Source organism: Abramis brama (assembly GCF_963993115.1).
Source record: "Abramis brama genome assembly, chromosome: 13".
Lineage (NCBI taxonomy): Eukaryota > Metazoa > Chordata > Actinopteri > Cypriniformes > Leuciscidae > Abramis > Abramis brama.
The window spans coordinates 6625241-6639363 of NC_139975.1; the positions used below are offsets into that span (position 1 = coordinate 6625241).

General features: G+C 39.1%; 1 protein-coding gene across 1 annotated transcript; it reads right to left on the reverse strand.

Annotated features, from left to right (window-relative positions):
- Positions 1-1197: 1197 nt before the first annotated feature.
- LOC311094834 (uncharacterized protein) lies at positions 1198-10566 on the reverse strand (the record flags this gene model as incomplete). Its single annotated transcript, XM_084133008.1, has 10 exons — positions 10311-10566; positions 10068-10183; positions 6427-6525; positions 6175-6317; positions 4910-4994; positions 4352-4496; positions 2509-2702; positions 2265-2409; positions 1654-1781; positions 1198-1497 (listed from the first exon to the last, which is right to left on the reverse strand). The coding sequence occupies exons 1-10, from the start codon at positions 10375-10377 to the stop codon at positions 1198-1200; spliced, it is 1422 nt and encodes a 473-aa protein (XP_083989134.1). The 5' UTR covers positions 10378-10566.
- Between the last annotated feature and the right edge of the window lie 3557 nt (positions 10567-14123).

A 14123-nucleotide genomic window follows, 5' to 3' on the forward strand; every position in this document is an offset into this window, starting at 1 on the left:
TGAATGTTAAACACAATTACATTTTCGCGCGGAGGCAAAATATTATCTAATGGTTACTAATTGCTTTAAGTTGTAATTATTTTTAACACTAAGAAGCACTCAAATTATTGAACCTGACAAACCGCGCCTACCCAACTCTTGTTTCATTTCATTAGGTGCAATGGAGTGTTTATTCTAAAATCCATCCAATTAATGTCCTCTTAAAACATTGCAATGTATAAATCAAGACTGAAAACGCGATTTTCAGATGAGATTTTTCAGATTTCAAAATTATTTCTGCCAGTGATTTTCAGGGCTCAACCAAATTGTCTTTGGAATTTTTTTCTTGTATCTTGTGATGTGCAAATAATATCTGATGCTACTTCTGCCAGTGTCTGATAGCTAATAACGAGCGGCTGTTGCCATGGTTACCTCCGCAAGCGAAGGCGATTTCTGTTCGCGAGCGCATTTTGCGCACTCCAACTTTTGTGGATACTGAAATGTTTGTACGTACAACGAATGCATACTTTAAACACCCCCTAACCCTTTAATTTTGACCTAATTTGGTTCATGCCCGAAGCCTTCCTACACTCTAAAAACTGCTGGGTTGAAAACAACCCAAGTTGGGTTATTTTATAACCCAGCTGCTGGGTCAAAAAGGGTCTCACCCAGCGCTGGGTTATTTTAACCCAACCCAGTTGGGTTATTGATTTAACCCAACATGTTGGGTTATGTTTTCTACCCAAAGTTGGGTAGAAATTACTAAATTGTTGGGTTGAACTGACTAAACAATGGGTTGAAGAATACAACCCAAATTATGGGTCATGGGTATCATTTGGATTAAAATTACTTTTTTCAATTAACCTTTGCATTATGAGAGCAACTTGTACAGTTATTTTATAAAATTAAAGATAATATTCAAAACATGATTCTATCAATGCATGTTTGTATTTCTTATTTACCAATTAAAAGATCTTCAATTGACATGAGTTGGTCTTTAAAAATATTTATTCATTTCATAAAGAATTTACAATTTAAAATGAATTCATTAGCAATTCATTAAACATTTAGTTCAAGTTCATTTTGAAGATCATTTACAAATTCGCCCAAAGTGCTGCACAATATCAGAACCAGAGAACACCATTTAAAAACAATAAAAAGTATATAGTTAATAAAACAAACAATAGAACAAATATTTAATGCAAGAATGCAACAAATTTAAATGGAATTAAATTGAGCCCGGAGAATTTTGACCTCATTTGCCTCTTGTCCAGGGATTTCAAAGAGCGCTGTTTGGATAAACTCCCAAACTTTGCTGCAAACTTTTGGGTATGCGATGTCAAAAACAAAAAAAGCCTTAAAGCAGACATCTACAGCTCCCAGAAGGGAAGGGTGCTCCAGAGCCGTCCCATTGATGACAACAAAGGCCTGGGAGCACTGATGCCCGTCCCCCAACATGAGTACAAAGGGGTACTCTGTGGGTGCCTTTGTCAGGTATTCCGCCAGGTTAGTTCCAACCTGTAAGAAAAACAAAACAAAAGGAAGTTGTTTGAACAGGTCAGGTACTTGTAACAGCAACAGCAATATCACCAGAGTTGTCATGATTTACGTGCTATGCCTTAGCTTCATAATAAGGAAGAAAAATAAATTCAGGTACAAATCATTGTAACTTACAGGCTGAACATCAATAAAAGCCCTGCTGAGCTCAAGGCGGCTGGGGCGGCACAGTTTTTTGCCAACCTTGTATACCTCGGTTGGCAGCAACACCGGGAGCAGCTGCAACGCAACCTCCCCTTGTTTGTCTGTAAAATATATATGATAGATTCATCAGTCAAATACAACAGTAAATGTATCTTATGGTTGGAGGAAGGAAGATTTTTCACAATATTGGAAAAGTGGGTAACACTTATTGTTTTCCCTGGTTACTAACCAGTAGTCCCCTAATAAGGCTGAGTTGGGCGTTCACCAGTAAGTACTGGTTAACTGATTAGTTCCCTAGTAAGTAACCAGTATTTCCTGATTAGTTCATCTGGTAACACTTTACAATAAGTGACACAAAGAATGCTTAGTTACTAGGGAACTCCTTAGGGAACTAATCAGGAACTAATGGGTAGTTCCCTAGTAACTAAGCATTTTTTTGTGTACCTTATTGTAAAGTGTTACCGAAAAGTGTTCATTTATTAATTGTTTGCAATACAGTAACAATAAACAATGTATAAGCAGAAGAGAAGTCCCAGTGTCCCACAAGCGTAAATCTCAAATCAACATTCTACAAATAACATTACCTGCTGAAAGAAGATCAATGTTTTTTGTGATCTCCGTTTTTTCTTTTTGTGCCAGACTGATGATCCTTGGGGCGAATAGTGTGTTCCAATTTGCTGTCAATTTGTCTGGGGCCTCGGGCTGCAGCATCATAAAATCTTGGGATATCTAAGTCCAGGAAAAGTGCAGGAAAAGTCAATGATTTAGTAAGCAATGGGGCACAAATATTTAACAGGGTCACACATACGATTTGAGATGCAAGCTCACCATTCCGGGCGTGTCCACTAGACGTGGAAACTCCATCATTATGTTCACCACCGCCTTTGTTCCATTTGCCCGGATCCACTTGGCCCTGTGGATGGCCGTCTCCTCCATGTAAGCAGCCACCTGGCTTTGTGGCCACACATTACTTTTCAACCACTCTGTCAACTGGACTGCCCGGTCCCCGCTTATAATTTGTTCTGTCATCAGCAGAAAAATCAATCAATTCCAACAAGCAGTGATTGATTGACATATTCCAAATTAACTTGTACACTGGTATGTGGAGATCTAGGCACCCTTCTGAGGATTCATATCTCTACCTACTGCAACACTGAATGTCTGTTTGAAAAGCACTCAGTACTCAGATTCAACCAGAAAATAAATGCTATGAAATTTTTTCAGGAGTGTAAATTATCATGAATCTTCAGGGCCCAGTATTTTAAAATCTGAAATCCACATCAAAATGATCCGGATTTCTAAATCCCACTATCCTGATCCATGGATCAGAGTTCTCTATCCCAGTATTTCAAAACTTTGCGAGATGAGATTAAAATGATCCTGATCCTCTCAGATAGAGATTTCCAAATCCATACCGCCCCCAGGATCACAGACAGGAAACAGGAAGTGAGGTGTAATTTAGAATCTAAAGGCAGTGAGTTCAATATACTTCCTTCAAAAGTACAAAATAAAAGTCATAAACTAGTTTTCTGTTGCATAAAGTCAGTGTTTGCTCAGATTCTCTCAGCTTAAGGCTGCTATCAAACAGCACACTGACTTGTTTTATATGTACGACCCAAGATGGTTGTGGAATTACTCGGCTACATGTTAGTAAAGCTTTTAATAGAATATCTTCTTTGACTAAAGCTCTTTTTAATCCCATTTTATTCTATTTTATTTAATTTTATCTGGTTCCTTAAACTTATTTTATTGCATGGTGTGCTGCTTTTATTGTTTTTACTTAATCTTAACATTTTTATTTAAACTTGCAGTGTCTTCGACTCCCCAATGCAGCTATGGGACGGAGCTTTTAGAGTAATAATCATTTTATGGAATATATGTTGGTGTGTGATTACATGTGTGCATGAGTATATGTTATATTTGTGTGTGACTCTTGGATCTGGGATCTGGGAGACTTGATGGGTAAAGGTGGGCTTCTTTCTTGTTTCTTCATCTGTTTATTTTGTCTTTAATATAAAGGACTTTGTGTTGCATTTCTATGTATGAAAAAGTGTTTTATAAATAAAGGTAGGTTGATTGATGTTACTCCTGTCTGTCAAGGGAAATATGAAGTTATTCATGCAACATATTGACCTTTTTCAGTAGTTTGTTGCTAAATTACATTAAGACTGTTTTAAAAGAATTCTTCACTATTTTGTGTAATAATGAAAATGTGTACAAACACTAATTTTGGAAATAGTGAAACTGTTTTTCTTCCATTAGTGAGGAAATGCTCCAGTAAAACTTCCAGACTTTTAAAAAAATAATGAATATATGTGAAACAAATACATGGGATCACCTTCAAATCCACCTCTCAGGTTGGATCATTATAATGCTGCATTTTGGGATCAAAGTGATCCAGATTAGTCACAAAAGTTTTGAAATACCCAACAGAGGCTGAAATCTGGATTTGAAATCTGAAATCTGAAATCTGGAAATCTGGATCAGCCCAGGATTAATCCTGGTGGATTATGTTTGAAATACTGGGCCCAGGAGTGCCAAAACTTTGGCATGCCACTGTAGGTCAAGTCCAAAAAGTTATTTAAAACAGCATAGAAAATCACTTCTATCTACTCTCAGTTGCATTGATATTAACTGGATTGAAATTCAAGGGCAAGACATCTTACTGTACCTGGTATAATCCTTAGTGGCTCTTGTGGCACTTGTGCTGCTGCCCCCCGCTTGCCACTTCGGATTCTTTTTCGGACATTCCGGAGGCGCTCCTCCAGGAATCCCGTGGCAGGTTTATGGTGCCTCCCAGGGGTAAACCATGCATCCTCAAGTTTAGAAGGTAGAAAAGGAATATATTTAGCTTGACAGTTATTTATAAATACCAGTAAGTATTTTTTATTTCAGACGCAATGGTGGTCCGTAACAAACAGACAGACAAAACTGAGTAATGAATACTACAAATGTAGTTCATGTAAACAGTCTCCCCAGTGCTTTCAGACACTACTCTGATAAGGTGTAATAAAAACGCCCAGTTCATTTTTTGAGTCCATGACTGTCATTATATGCCAGCTATAATTTCTTGTATTTGGCTGTTGTCTATTTCCACCACAAGTGATCAGTTTAGAGTTTATACAATAGGGTTTAAACAAAACTGTTTTAACAATATCACTACACATTCCAAATTCCCGTGCAACTTTTTGTGAGTGTAAATTGTAATGAGGATAATAACTTTACTTACATAGCCTGTGCCTTGGCAGTCACGCAAGCTTGTGAACTGGTCCACTATAGCCTTTGCCAGCATTGCTTTGGCTTCTGAATTTGGACTGGACAAAAACAGGAGTTTAAAATTTTGGGTGTGGCAGTTCTGTTTTAGATACAAGATCTGTCTTGTTTATTCACTTATGTGAAACACATAACACTCTGAATCAAGATAGAGAAGAGAGCTGAGAGTTAAACCAGAGGGGTGTTGGGCGTGGGAGGAGGAAAATGGAAGCGGGGAACGGATTAATCGGGGAAGATATGGGGAAGTGCGAGAGATAAGTAAGTGGGATTGATTTCAACAATTCTTGATTGTCATGACAATCAGGATAAGCTATTTTATTACCTTGGTGTCTTTAATGCATTACCACTAATTACACCCCATTCAAGCACATGTTATCAATATCATAAGGGATGAATGATTCACCCCCTATTATAGCTATGGTAATGCTGCACTTTAGCATTGGCAACATGAGTCATTGCAGTGCTACAATGATCCCCATAGTGCTGAAGTATGCTGACATTCTGGGCCAAAATGCTTCCTTACGACCGGGAATATATGACACAGTAAGGGTGATGTCATAAACATCACATAGCCTACCGGTAATTATTCCAAATACACACTTTTTCACATACTGTAATTATTTCAAACACACACTTTAAGAATCATGTCACACGCAACAATAACCAGCATTTCCATTAGAAAGAAATATGCGGGCAAAAATACGGACAGCTTAAAATAATGCATCCAAACGATCTCCCAGCATCCTTTGTGCTCATGCGTTTTTTGCCTTGCTGACAGAAGGCAAGACTAATGCGGCCTGGCAAAGCATGCTGGGAGATTGTTTAAATGTATAATTTTTTTACCTGGTCTTATTTCTCCCTGCGTATTTTTCTTCAAATATGTATCTGGTTTTTGTTACGCCTAATATGAGTGTAAGATGGGTCCCTGAATCTTTTTTGCGATGCTTTTGTTGCCACCGTTAGTGTGTCACGTATGGCTGATAGTCATACTACACAGGTACTTCGAAAAAAAAAGAGAAGTACCTAACCTAAGCATGATTATGGTAGATATCACGATCAGCTATGGCAATAGGGACTAGTTGAGTACAAAAAGTAGAGCGATAATAATAGGCGCTTCAAGGAACGAATGAAAATAGTTTATCAATACGAACAAAGGTAACAAGTAGCTGCTTACGGATGGGGTAGGGTATTGGAAAGGGGGATAGAAAGTAGTGATCTTACTTTTCTCCGTAACGTTCAATTAAGTGAGAGACGAGGATCCTGACCATCGATCTCCTCTCAGATATGGAAACGTGCTTGTGTTCATCTAGACTCACAACCAAGCTTTTCCCTTCAGGTGTCTTATTGAGGACTTCACGGATATTCTGCCAAAAAAATATAAATGTAAAAAAAGAAGGTGTTAACTCTGAAGTTAACCACACTTAGTCTCCCAATGGTCAATGCAGTTTTAGTCTTTTTAACAAGTGAACTTACAAATGTTGCTCCAAGCTCTTCAAAAACATGGGTAGTGGGCTCTAATGGCAATTCCAGGGCCGGAGTGGCACCAGCCGGTTCAGTTTGGGGGTTTGAATCCTTTAAAGAATGTAAAAGAAATAATGACTATTGCACCAAGGTGAAATGTAGACATGGAATAAATTGGTTAAATTGTTCTAAGCAAAAAAGGTTAAAGGAGAACTCCGGTCAATTTTAACATTGAGCTCATTTTTTTGTAAATGTGGAGTGCTGTCAGTACAGGGAACAACGACAAAAATCGGTGTTGCCTACATCGTGTTATCCTCTTTTTAAAATTTGCACCCTGTTGACTTCAATGGGGCAAGTTTTACACCTGCTTTTAGCCTCTTAACATCCTTGATGTGTCATTACAAGTGCACAGCTAATGTGAGTGATTCCTTCAGAGTGAACACGGGTGAATCTGACTGCAGTAGATGTGAAAGATATTAATAAAAAATTATGTTATTTCAGCCAGCGCACATACCTGTATTTTCTTCCTGTTTTCGGTCGAAGTCCATAGTAATCGATTGTCGAGTTCACACGCATAGGTTACCTATGATCACACGCGTGAACTCGACAATCGATTACTATGGACTTCGACCGAAAACAGGATGTAAATACAGGTATGTGCGCTGGCTGAAATAACATCATTTTTATTAATATCTTTCACATCTACTGCAGTCAGATTCACCACGTGTTCACTCTGATGGAATCACTCACATGACCTGTGCACTTGTAATGACACATCAAGGATGTTAAGAGGCTAAAAGAAGCAGGTTTAAAACTTGCCCCATTGAAGTCAACAGGGTGCAAATTTTAAAAAGAGGATAATACGGTGTAGGCAACACCGATTTCTGTATTGACAGCACTCCAAATTTACAAAAAAATGAGCTCAATGTTAAAATTGACCGGAGTTCTCCTTTAAGTTGTAAGGTACTTACAAGATGCATTATATGTGTTACCGATAATTCCACGGCAGTGAGATTACATATTGTATTAAACATCATCAGAAATAAATGAGGTGGCAAAAGGACAAAGCTATAGACAAAATGTAGTTAAGATCAACTAACTATATACAATATTCCTACAATGCATCTTATCTAAAATAACTTGTATCTCAAAGAAACGTAGCGATCATTGCAACTCTCCTTGTGGGACCTCATGACATGTAGTGGGTGATGGTCAGCAATAGAATCAAGGTCAACAACTTCTATTGCAGAGGTAGCACACACGGCAAAGGCAAAAAAATGCCTGTCAAAGCCTGTAGTTTCCCAGTTTTTCACAATCACTCTGATGTTTGAGTTCACCATCACAATGCTCTTAATGGTGCCAAATTGAGGCTCACCATCAGCAGAGTGAGACACCAGAAGAGTCATCCCTGGCCTGTAGCGTGTACCCTTGTACTTGATCCAAGATGGCAAGTATACCTCTGTAAAAACGGCAACATCACCAAAGCCACTTTTGACCTTGTCAAAATCGTCCATGGTTCCGAGGAGAGTTGTGGATCCTTGTCCAACTTCTAAATCGTGAGTGAACAGCTGGCCAGACAACAGGGTGTAGCACATCATTATCTGATGTCTAAAGGCTTGTGTCTTGCAAATGTTGCGAAAATTACAAGTCACATGGCTTACCCGTTTGAAAAAGCCATGTTTCCCTTCAAAACGCATGCACCAAAAGTGAATCACTGGCCCCAGTTTTCTGATGGCTCCAGGGTAGTGCAACATGAAGTGATGTTTGGGCTTCAAGTGTCTTTCTGGGTATAGCTCTAAGAAAAGACAATGGTGTTCCTGAATCAAATATGCCAAAAAGATAACTGACCCTTGTGTCAATTGAGGGGAAAACATCAGCTCCATACAGCTAAGTAATGAAAGGAGCAACTCCCAGTGTTTGTTTCCCTCTGGCACCAAATCCCCTATCATAAGGGGAAGCAGTCTCAGTAGACACCATGTCTGCGCTGCAGTTTGCCTAAGTGCTCCATCAGGATTTTTCAATTCTTGAGGCTTGATGGCAGATGGTTTGTTGCGGCAATCACTAAACCCATAATCAAAGCTGGTCAGTCTAAAGTTTAACTGCTCAAGGGTTATCAGTTTTTGCTCAATTAAAGAATTGATAACAAGCTTCATCTCATAACCACCAACTCCTTCAAGTACATCATGCATTACATCAGGAGTTACATTGTCAGTTACATGGTAGAACAGCAACTTGTTGAGGCAGCATTCTCTTTTGATGCCAGTTTCAGTTTGGTTGTTTAGTAGGGAGTCTGAGAGGTAGTTCACTTTATCACGCAATGATGAAGGATCCTCAAAAGTTTGGACCCTCAAAACCTGTTTGTGCACCCTACACCATCGACATACACTATTGGCGGCAAAGCTTTCTGTGTAACCAAGGATACTGTTGAGCCCAAGGTTGTCCCCACAGACCTGAGCCACTCCAACCTTAACAGTGCCATTGAAATGTGGGGTCTCGATGAGAATACCATTAACCTCCATGTCTCTAATGTCATCCACAATTCGCTGTAGAACAGCATTCATCCCATATGTTTTCGCATCATCAGACTTGTACACTGCCAACAAGAAATGAGACTTTAAGCTCGAGAGATACTCTGGTGGCAAGCATTTAATTGTGAAATAGATAAAACCAAGTTTGTGGACAGATGTTTTTGAGCCTAGTGGATTTACCATTTCACAATCGTCACAATAAATTAAAAGTGGAACAGAGAACTCCTCAGAAAAAAGGTGATTGGTTCTAAAGACTTCACCATCTCTAAAATCCTCAAGGGCTGTAGTTTCAAGCTTTCGCCAGTCACTGATTTTCTCCATTGTTCCAGGAGTTTCCAAGATCAGTTTTAGCATAGGCTTTAGTGGAACATACTGAAAAGTGTCCCGAACAGCCACTTGTTTCACAGTTCCTGTCACTCCATCAGTTTCTTGTGTATAGGAAAAGCCAGGGAGAGGTACTGCCTCTGGCTGTAAAAAGTATCCAGACTGAGAAAAATACTTAATTTGCTTGTACTCTGATTCAAACCCACGAAAAGGTTCAGCAGCTGCTTCAAACTGCTCCAACAGTTCTGTCGCGTTTTGATTCTCAAATTGTCCTATCTCTCTTAAAAAAGAGACAGTTTTTCTTTTCAGGTTACCAACTATGTCTTTAATGAGGTGTGAGGTGTTTTCTACCACATCCTTAATTCCACTGAATGTTTGTGATGATTTCGACCTCAGCCTAGCCAGGAAGAGAGCAACTCTGTCTGTTATACTTTCATCTTCAAGCTCATCCCACTGCTCCACTGTACTCTCACTATCTTCCACCTCACACAATCCACTGCATCCCACCTCACATAATTCATTAGAGTGTGGATCTAAGGAAGTTGACTGAGCAGGCTCAACAAAGCTTTCATGCTCTGGTTCAAATTCAACAACATGCCCCAAAAGGTGTCTCCTGAAAGAACGTATGCGGTCAAAAGATCGATGGCACCCAGTCTGACCACACTGGAAATAATTTGAGGTGGAATAAATGTTATGCCTCGTTTTCAGATGTGAAAAGAATGTTCTTAAGTTGTTGCCTAAACATCTTTTACATTTGAAACACATGAAGCCCATTTTGTCTAGGTCTTATCCTTAGCGTACCTCAATGAATTTCTTAAAATGCTGCTGAAACCTCAGCCGGGGCCCAAGCTGTGGTATCAGGGTGACCAAGTCGTCTCCACCCAGGAGGAAGAAGCTTTGCTCTTCAATTTGATTGGCTGCAAAATACACAACATTCATTTATTCAACCAGTACTTACAATACTATGCAGTATTACACATGAGAGAAAGAGAATGAAAATTGGCATGGTGTTTAATTCTAACAATGAAATGGATTGTTACATACCTTCAAATGCAGGGATTAAATTAATAAGGTTCCACTCAGACAGTTTGTCCTTCACAAAATTATCCATCTATCAGAAAGACAAAGACAAAGAAAAAGGACACTCAATAAATATTTGATTACTTATAGTTGATTGCTTAGAGTTTTGAACTAGTTAAAAGACAAGTTCTGTTTTTTGCAACCTGGACCTTATTTCTAGCATGAAATATGTTAATTTACTCACCCAAACAATTGTGAGTAGATCTCCTGAATGAATGCAAGTTACACCAAATTGTTTAGGTGAGTAAATTAACTTATGTCATGCTAGAAATAAGGTCCAGGTTGCAAAAGGGGGAGAAGAGAAGCAGAGTGAGGATGAGTTGAGGGAGGGGAGGAGAGCAAAGAGACAGGAGGAGAGGAGCAGAGGAAGAGGAGGGGAGGTTGGGGAGAGGAGAGGAGAGTTGGGGAGAGGAGAGGAGAGGAGAGGGGAGGAGAACGTTTAGGTTCAACTTGTTTCTGTTATTTCAACCAAATTATTGTTTAAAACAGCCATTCTCAACCTTGGGGTCCCGACCCCAATTGACCGTTCGCAAAGACCCGCCCCCCTTAGTTACTGTCGCTATGTCCGACAAGCTACGCCGTTCTCACGCCACACCATGTTCTCACGCAGTGAAAAATACATCGCGGAGCAGAGAGGAGACTGACAACACACTGACAGACAGGACAGACCAGGTTACTTTTCGGTTACGTTTGATATTAAACATATTAAACAAAGCCTCACCTTTCAAATTTGGTCATTTTTTGAAAGAAATTTAAACAATAAATACCGTTTGTGGCTCTTAAATGTGTCGTGACAGATCGCTGAAGAGCATCAGTTAAAGCTGCTCGTGAACCGATCGTCTCTTCCTTCTAGTTAATTTATAGCCTCAAATAAACATGAACAAACATAAGAATGAATGTTGTTTTAACCACGGAAGGGCATCAATACACTCCGATTTTCAAGTTCAAATCCTCCCATGTTAATCTACTAACTCTCCTGACTAGTGATGGGCGGATCGATCCTTAAGTATCGATACTTCGATACTGACGTGGTATCGAAAAGGATCGATCCTCACATAAAAATATCGATCCAAATGTTTTTTTACCAGTAATTTTTTATTAATTTAGCACGCAATTCAGTGCATAAAATAAGCTTCTAAGTGGAAAAATAATCGAATGTTAGCGGATAATTGTGTAGGATCATTTATATACTGTCTATGTGTAGGATAGAACTTTTTCTCCTAGTCATCTGGATACAAGACGAAACCAATCAATCACAGAGAGCGTTCGATGCTGGTGCTTCGCTGAGCTCACAGGCCCAGTGCGTTTGGGAAACGAAGCCTTGCTTAGATGACACAGAGAAACAATCGGGTTATTTCGCAATAAACAAACCAAAAGTGTACCGGTTCAAAATGTTGACGTCAGTAAGATTTTTTTAATGAAATTAATATTTTTATTCAACAAGGATCGATGCATTAATTTGATCAAAAGTGACAGTCAAGGTAGACTGTTAAAAAAAAAATCTACTTCATATAAATGCTGTTCTTTCAACTTTGTTCATCAAATATTTCTGTATAAATGTATCATGGTTTCCACAAAATTATGAAACTGTTTTCAACATTGATAATAATAAGAAATGTTTCCTGAGCAACAAATCAGCATATTAAAATGAAATATCATCATGACTGGATTAATGATGCAGAAAATTCAGCTTTGATCACATGGATAAATTACAGTTTACTATGGCATAGAAAACAGATAGCCTATGTTAAATTGTAATATTACAGTTTTTACTGTAGGCTATTTTTGATCAAATAAATGCAGAAGATAATTAAAAATCTTACAGATCCCAAACTTTTGAACAGTAGGCTAGTACTATAATTAGGGTAGTTTTGTAAAAGTCACTGACTAATTACAGGCGAGTTGAGAGCACAAATCACAAAATATTTAGGGCTAGTAGTTATGAAAACGTATTCAGATTTAGCATATTAATGATGCATTCACCTCATAAATCATGACACACGGCTCTAGCACAGGAAAGTGCATACAAGTTCAAGTGCATGCTTTTAAAATAAAAAAGTATTGGTATCGGTATCGATATCGGCGATACTGGCCCTGTATTTACTTGGTATCGGATCGATACCGAAATTTGCAGTATCGCCCATCACTACTCCTGACTGCTTTGTCGGACAAAATGGCGGATGGCGAAGTATGATTGGTCAGATCACCTGTCAATCAAGCTCCCTGCGAAGGGTCAAATTGGGGTCGCGAGATGATTTCTGGGGTCGCCAAATCATTTTGGAAAAATATAAATGAATGTAGCTTCCGCCTGGACGTTAGAAGGACGACAAGCGGTTGGTCTCAAACAGGCATTTTATTACTCAAAACCAGTTACTGTCGGCCGTAACAAGGCAACACCAAAAATAACAACAACTAAACTGCCTACTAGTCTCATAATATCTGCTCTCGTCATTCACACATCATCAGAGAGAAGAAATGTTGTTTTTTTTGTTGTTTTTTTTCGGTCTGCTGTCAGCAGCGGGGGCTGCAGAAAGCAGACGCATTCACAGACAGTCTGAAATCGCAGAACGTCCTTCTAAACTCACATAACAGACTGCTTTCTCGGCATGCGCATTGGAAGAGTTCTGGTTGCCAGTAGCAACAGAGTACGCACGCGGCACTGTCAAAAGCGGCAACCGATGTCCTGTTTCCATTTGCATCCACATATCTGTGCGAAAAGAAATTTTCTACGCTGACCCACATGAAAAACAAATACAGATCACGACTCCTCAAATACAGATCACGCGGAGAGCAGTGCATGTTAAATTGGGGGTCGCGACTCCAAAAGGTTGAGAAGCACTGGTTTAAAACACCTGCCTGCACGACAGGCCATGCAGAAAGTCTGTTTAACTCAAATGCATTCACATGAAATTGTCAAACAAAAGAAGAAAAATAAAATCTGCTACACTGGTCAACTTAACGAGGCTGCAGCTTTCATGTTGAACTTCACGAGTGCAAAAACAGGCGATTATCGCCAAATACAGGCTTATGTCAGTAAAATAAAATGCATGGGGTTTGACAGATATATTCGGTCAAAGTAGTTATTTACTCGTGTAATCAAGTTTTTTTCCTGTTTTACAGACGGCGTTTGAGACTTAGTGAGCTTGTAAACTCGTCACATACATTTCCGAAAATAAGATATAACTAAAAGAAAACTCACCATAATAACAATCCTAGGTTAGCTGTATAAATGACAAATGAGCGTCCGTCTCAAAGCTGCGCCGGACGGCGGACAGACCCTTAAAAAAAACGGACTGTCCGTCTAGCCGGACATGGCCATATTAGCCTATTAGCAGCTAGTTAGCTATAGCTTGTTTCAAAACTACTTTTCTTGCATGGAAATTTGAAATAGTTAGGGAACATTTCATACATATCGAAGTGCCATTTACTTAAATAATGCAAATTCAATCGTAAATATGCCTTTTGACGACCTCAATATCAGCGGTTCAAAATGTGATCTGATTTCTAATTTGCGATTGGTAGGCTATTATGTAGTTTAAACGACCCAGGCTCAAAATAGCGTTCCCATCAGTAATCAAGCTAACGACCTATAACTAAGACAATTAAACTAAACTTTATGTGGTTTATATCTCACCGTTTGATGTTATATAAATCAACTTACTTGGAGCAGTGCAAAGTTGCGTGTCCTGTCCGTCGTCCTCAGCTCTTGAAAGGGCGGGCAGAAGCATCTCCGACCGTTACTTCTACAACCCAATGCGTTGGGTTGACATTTATAAA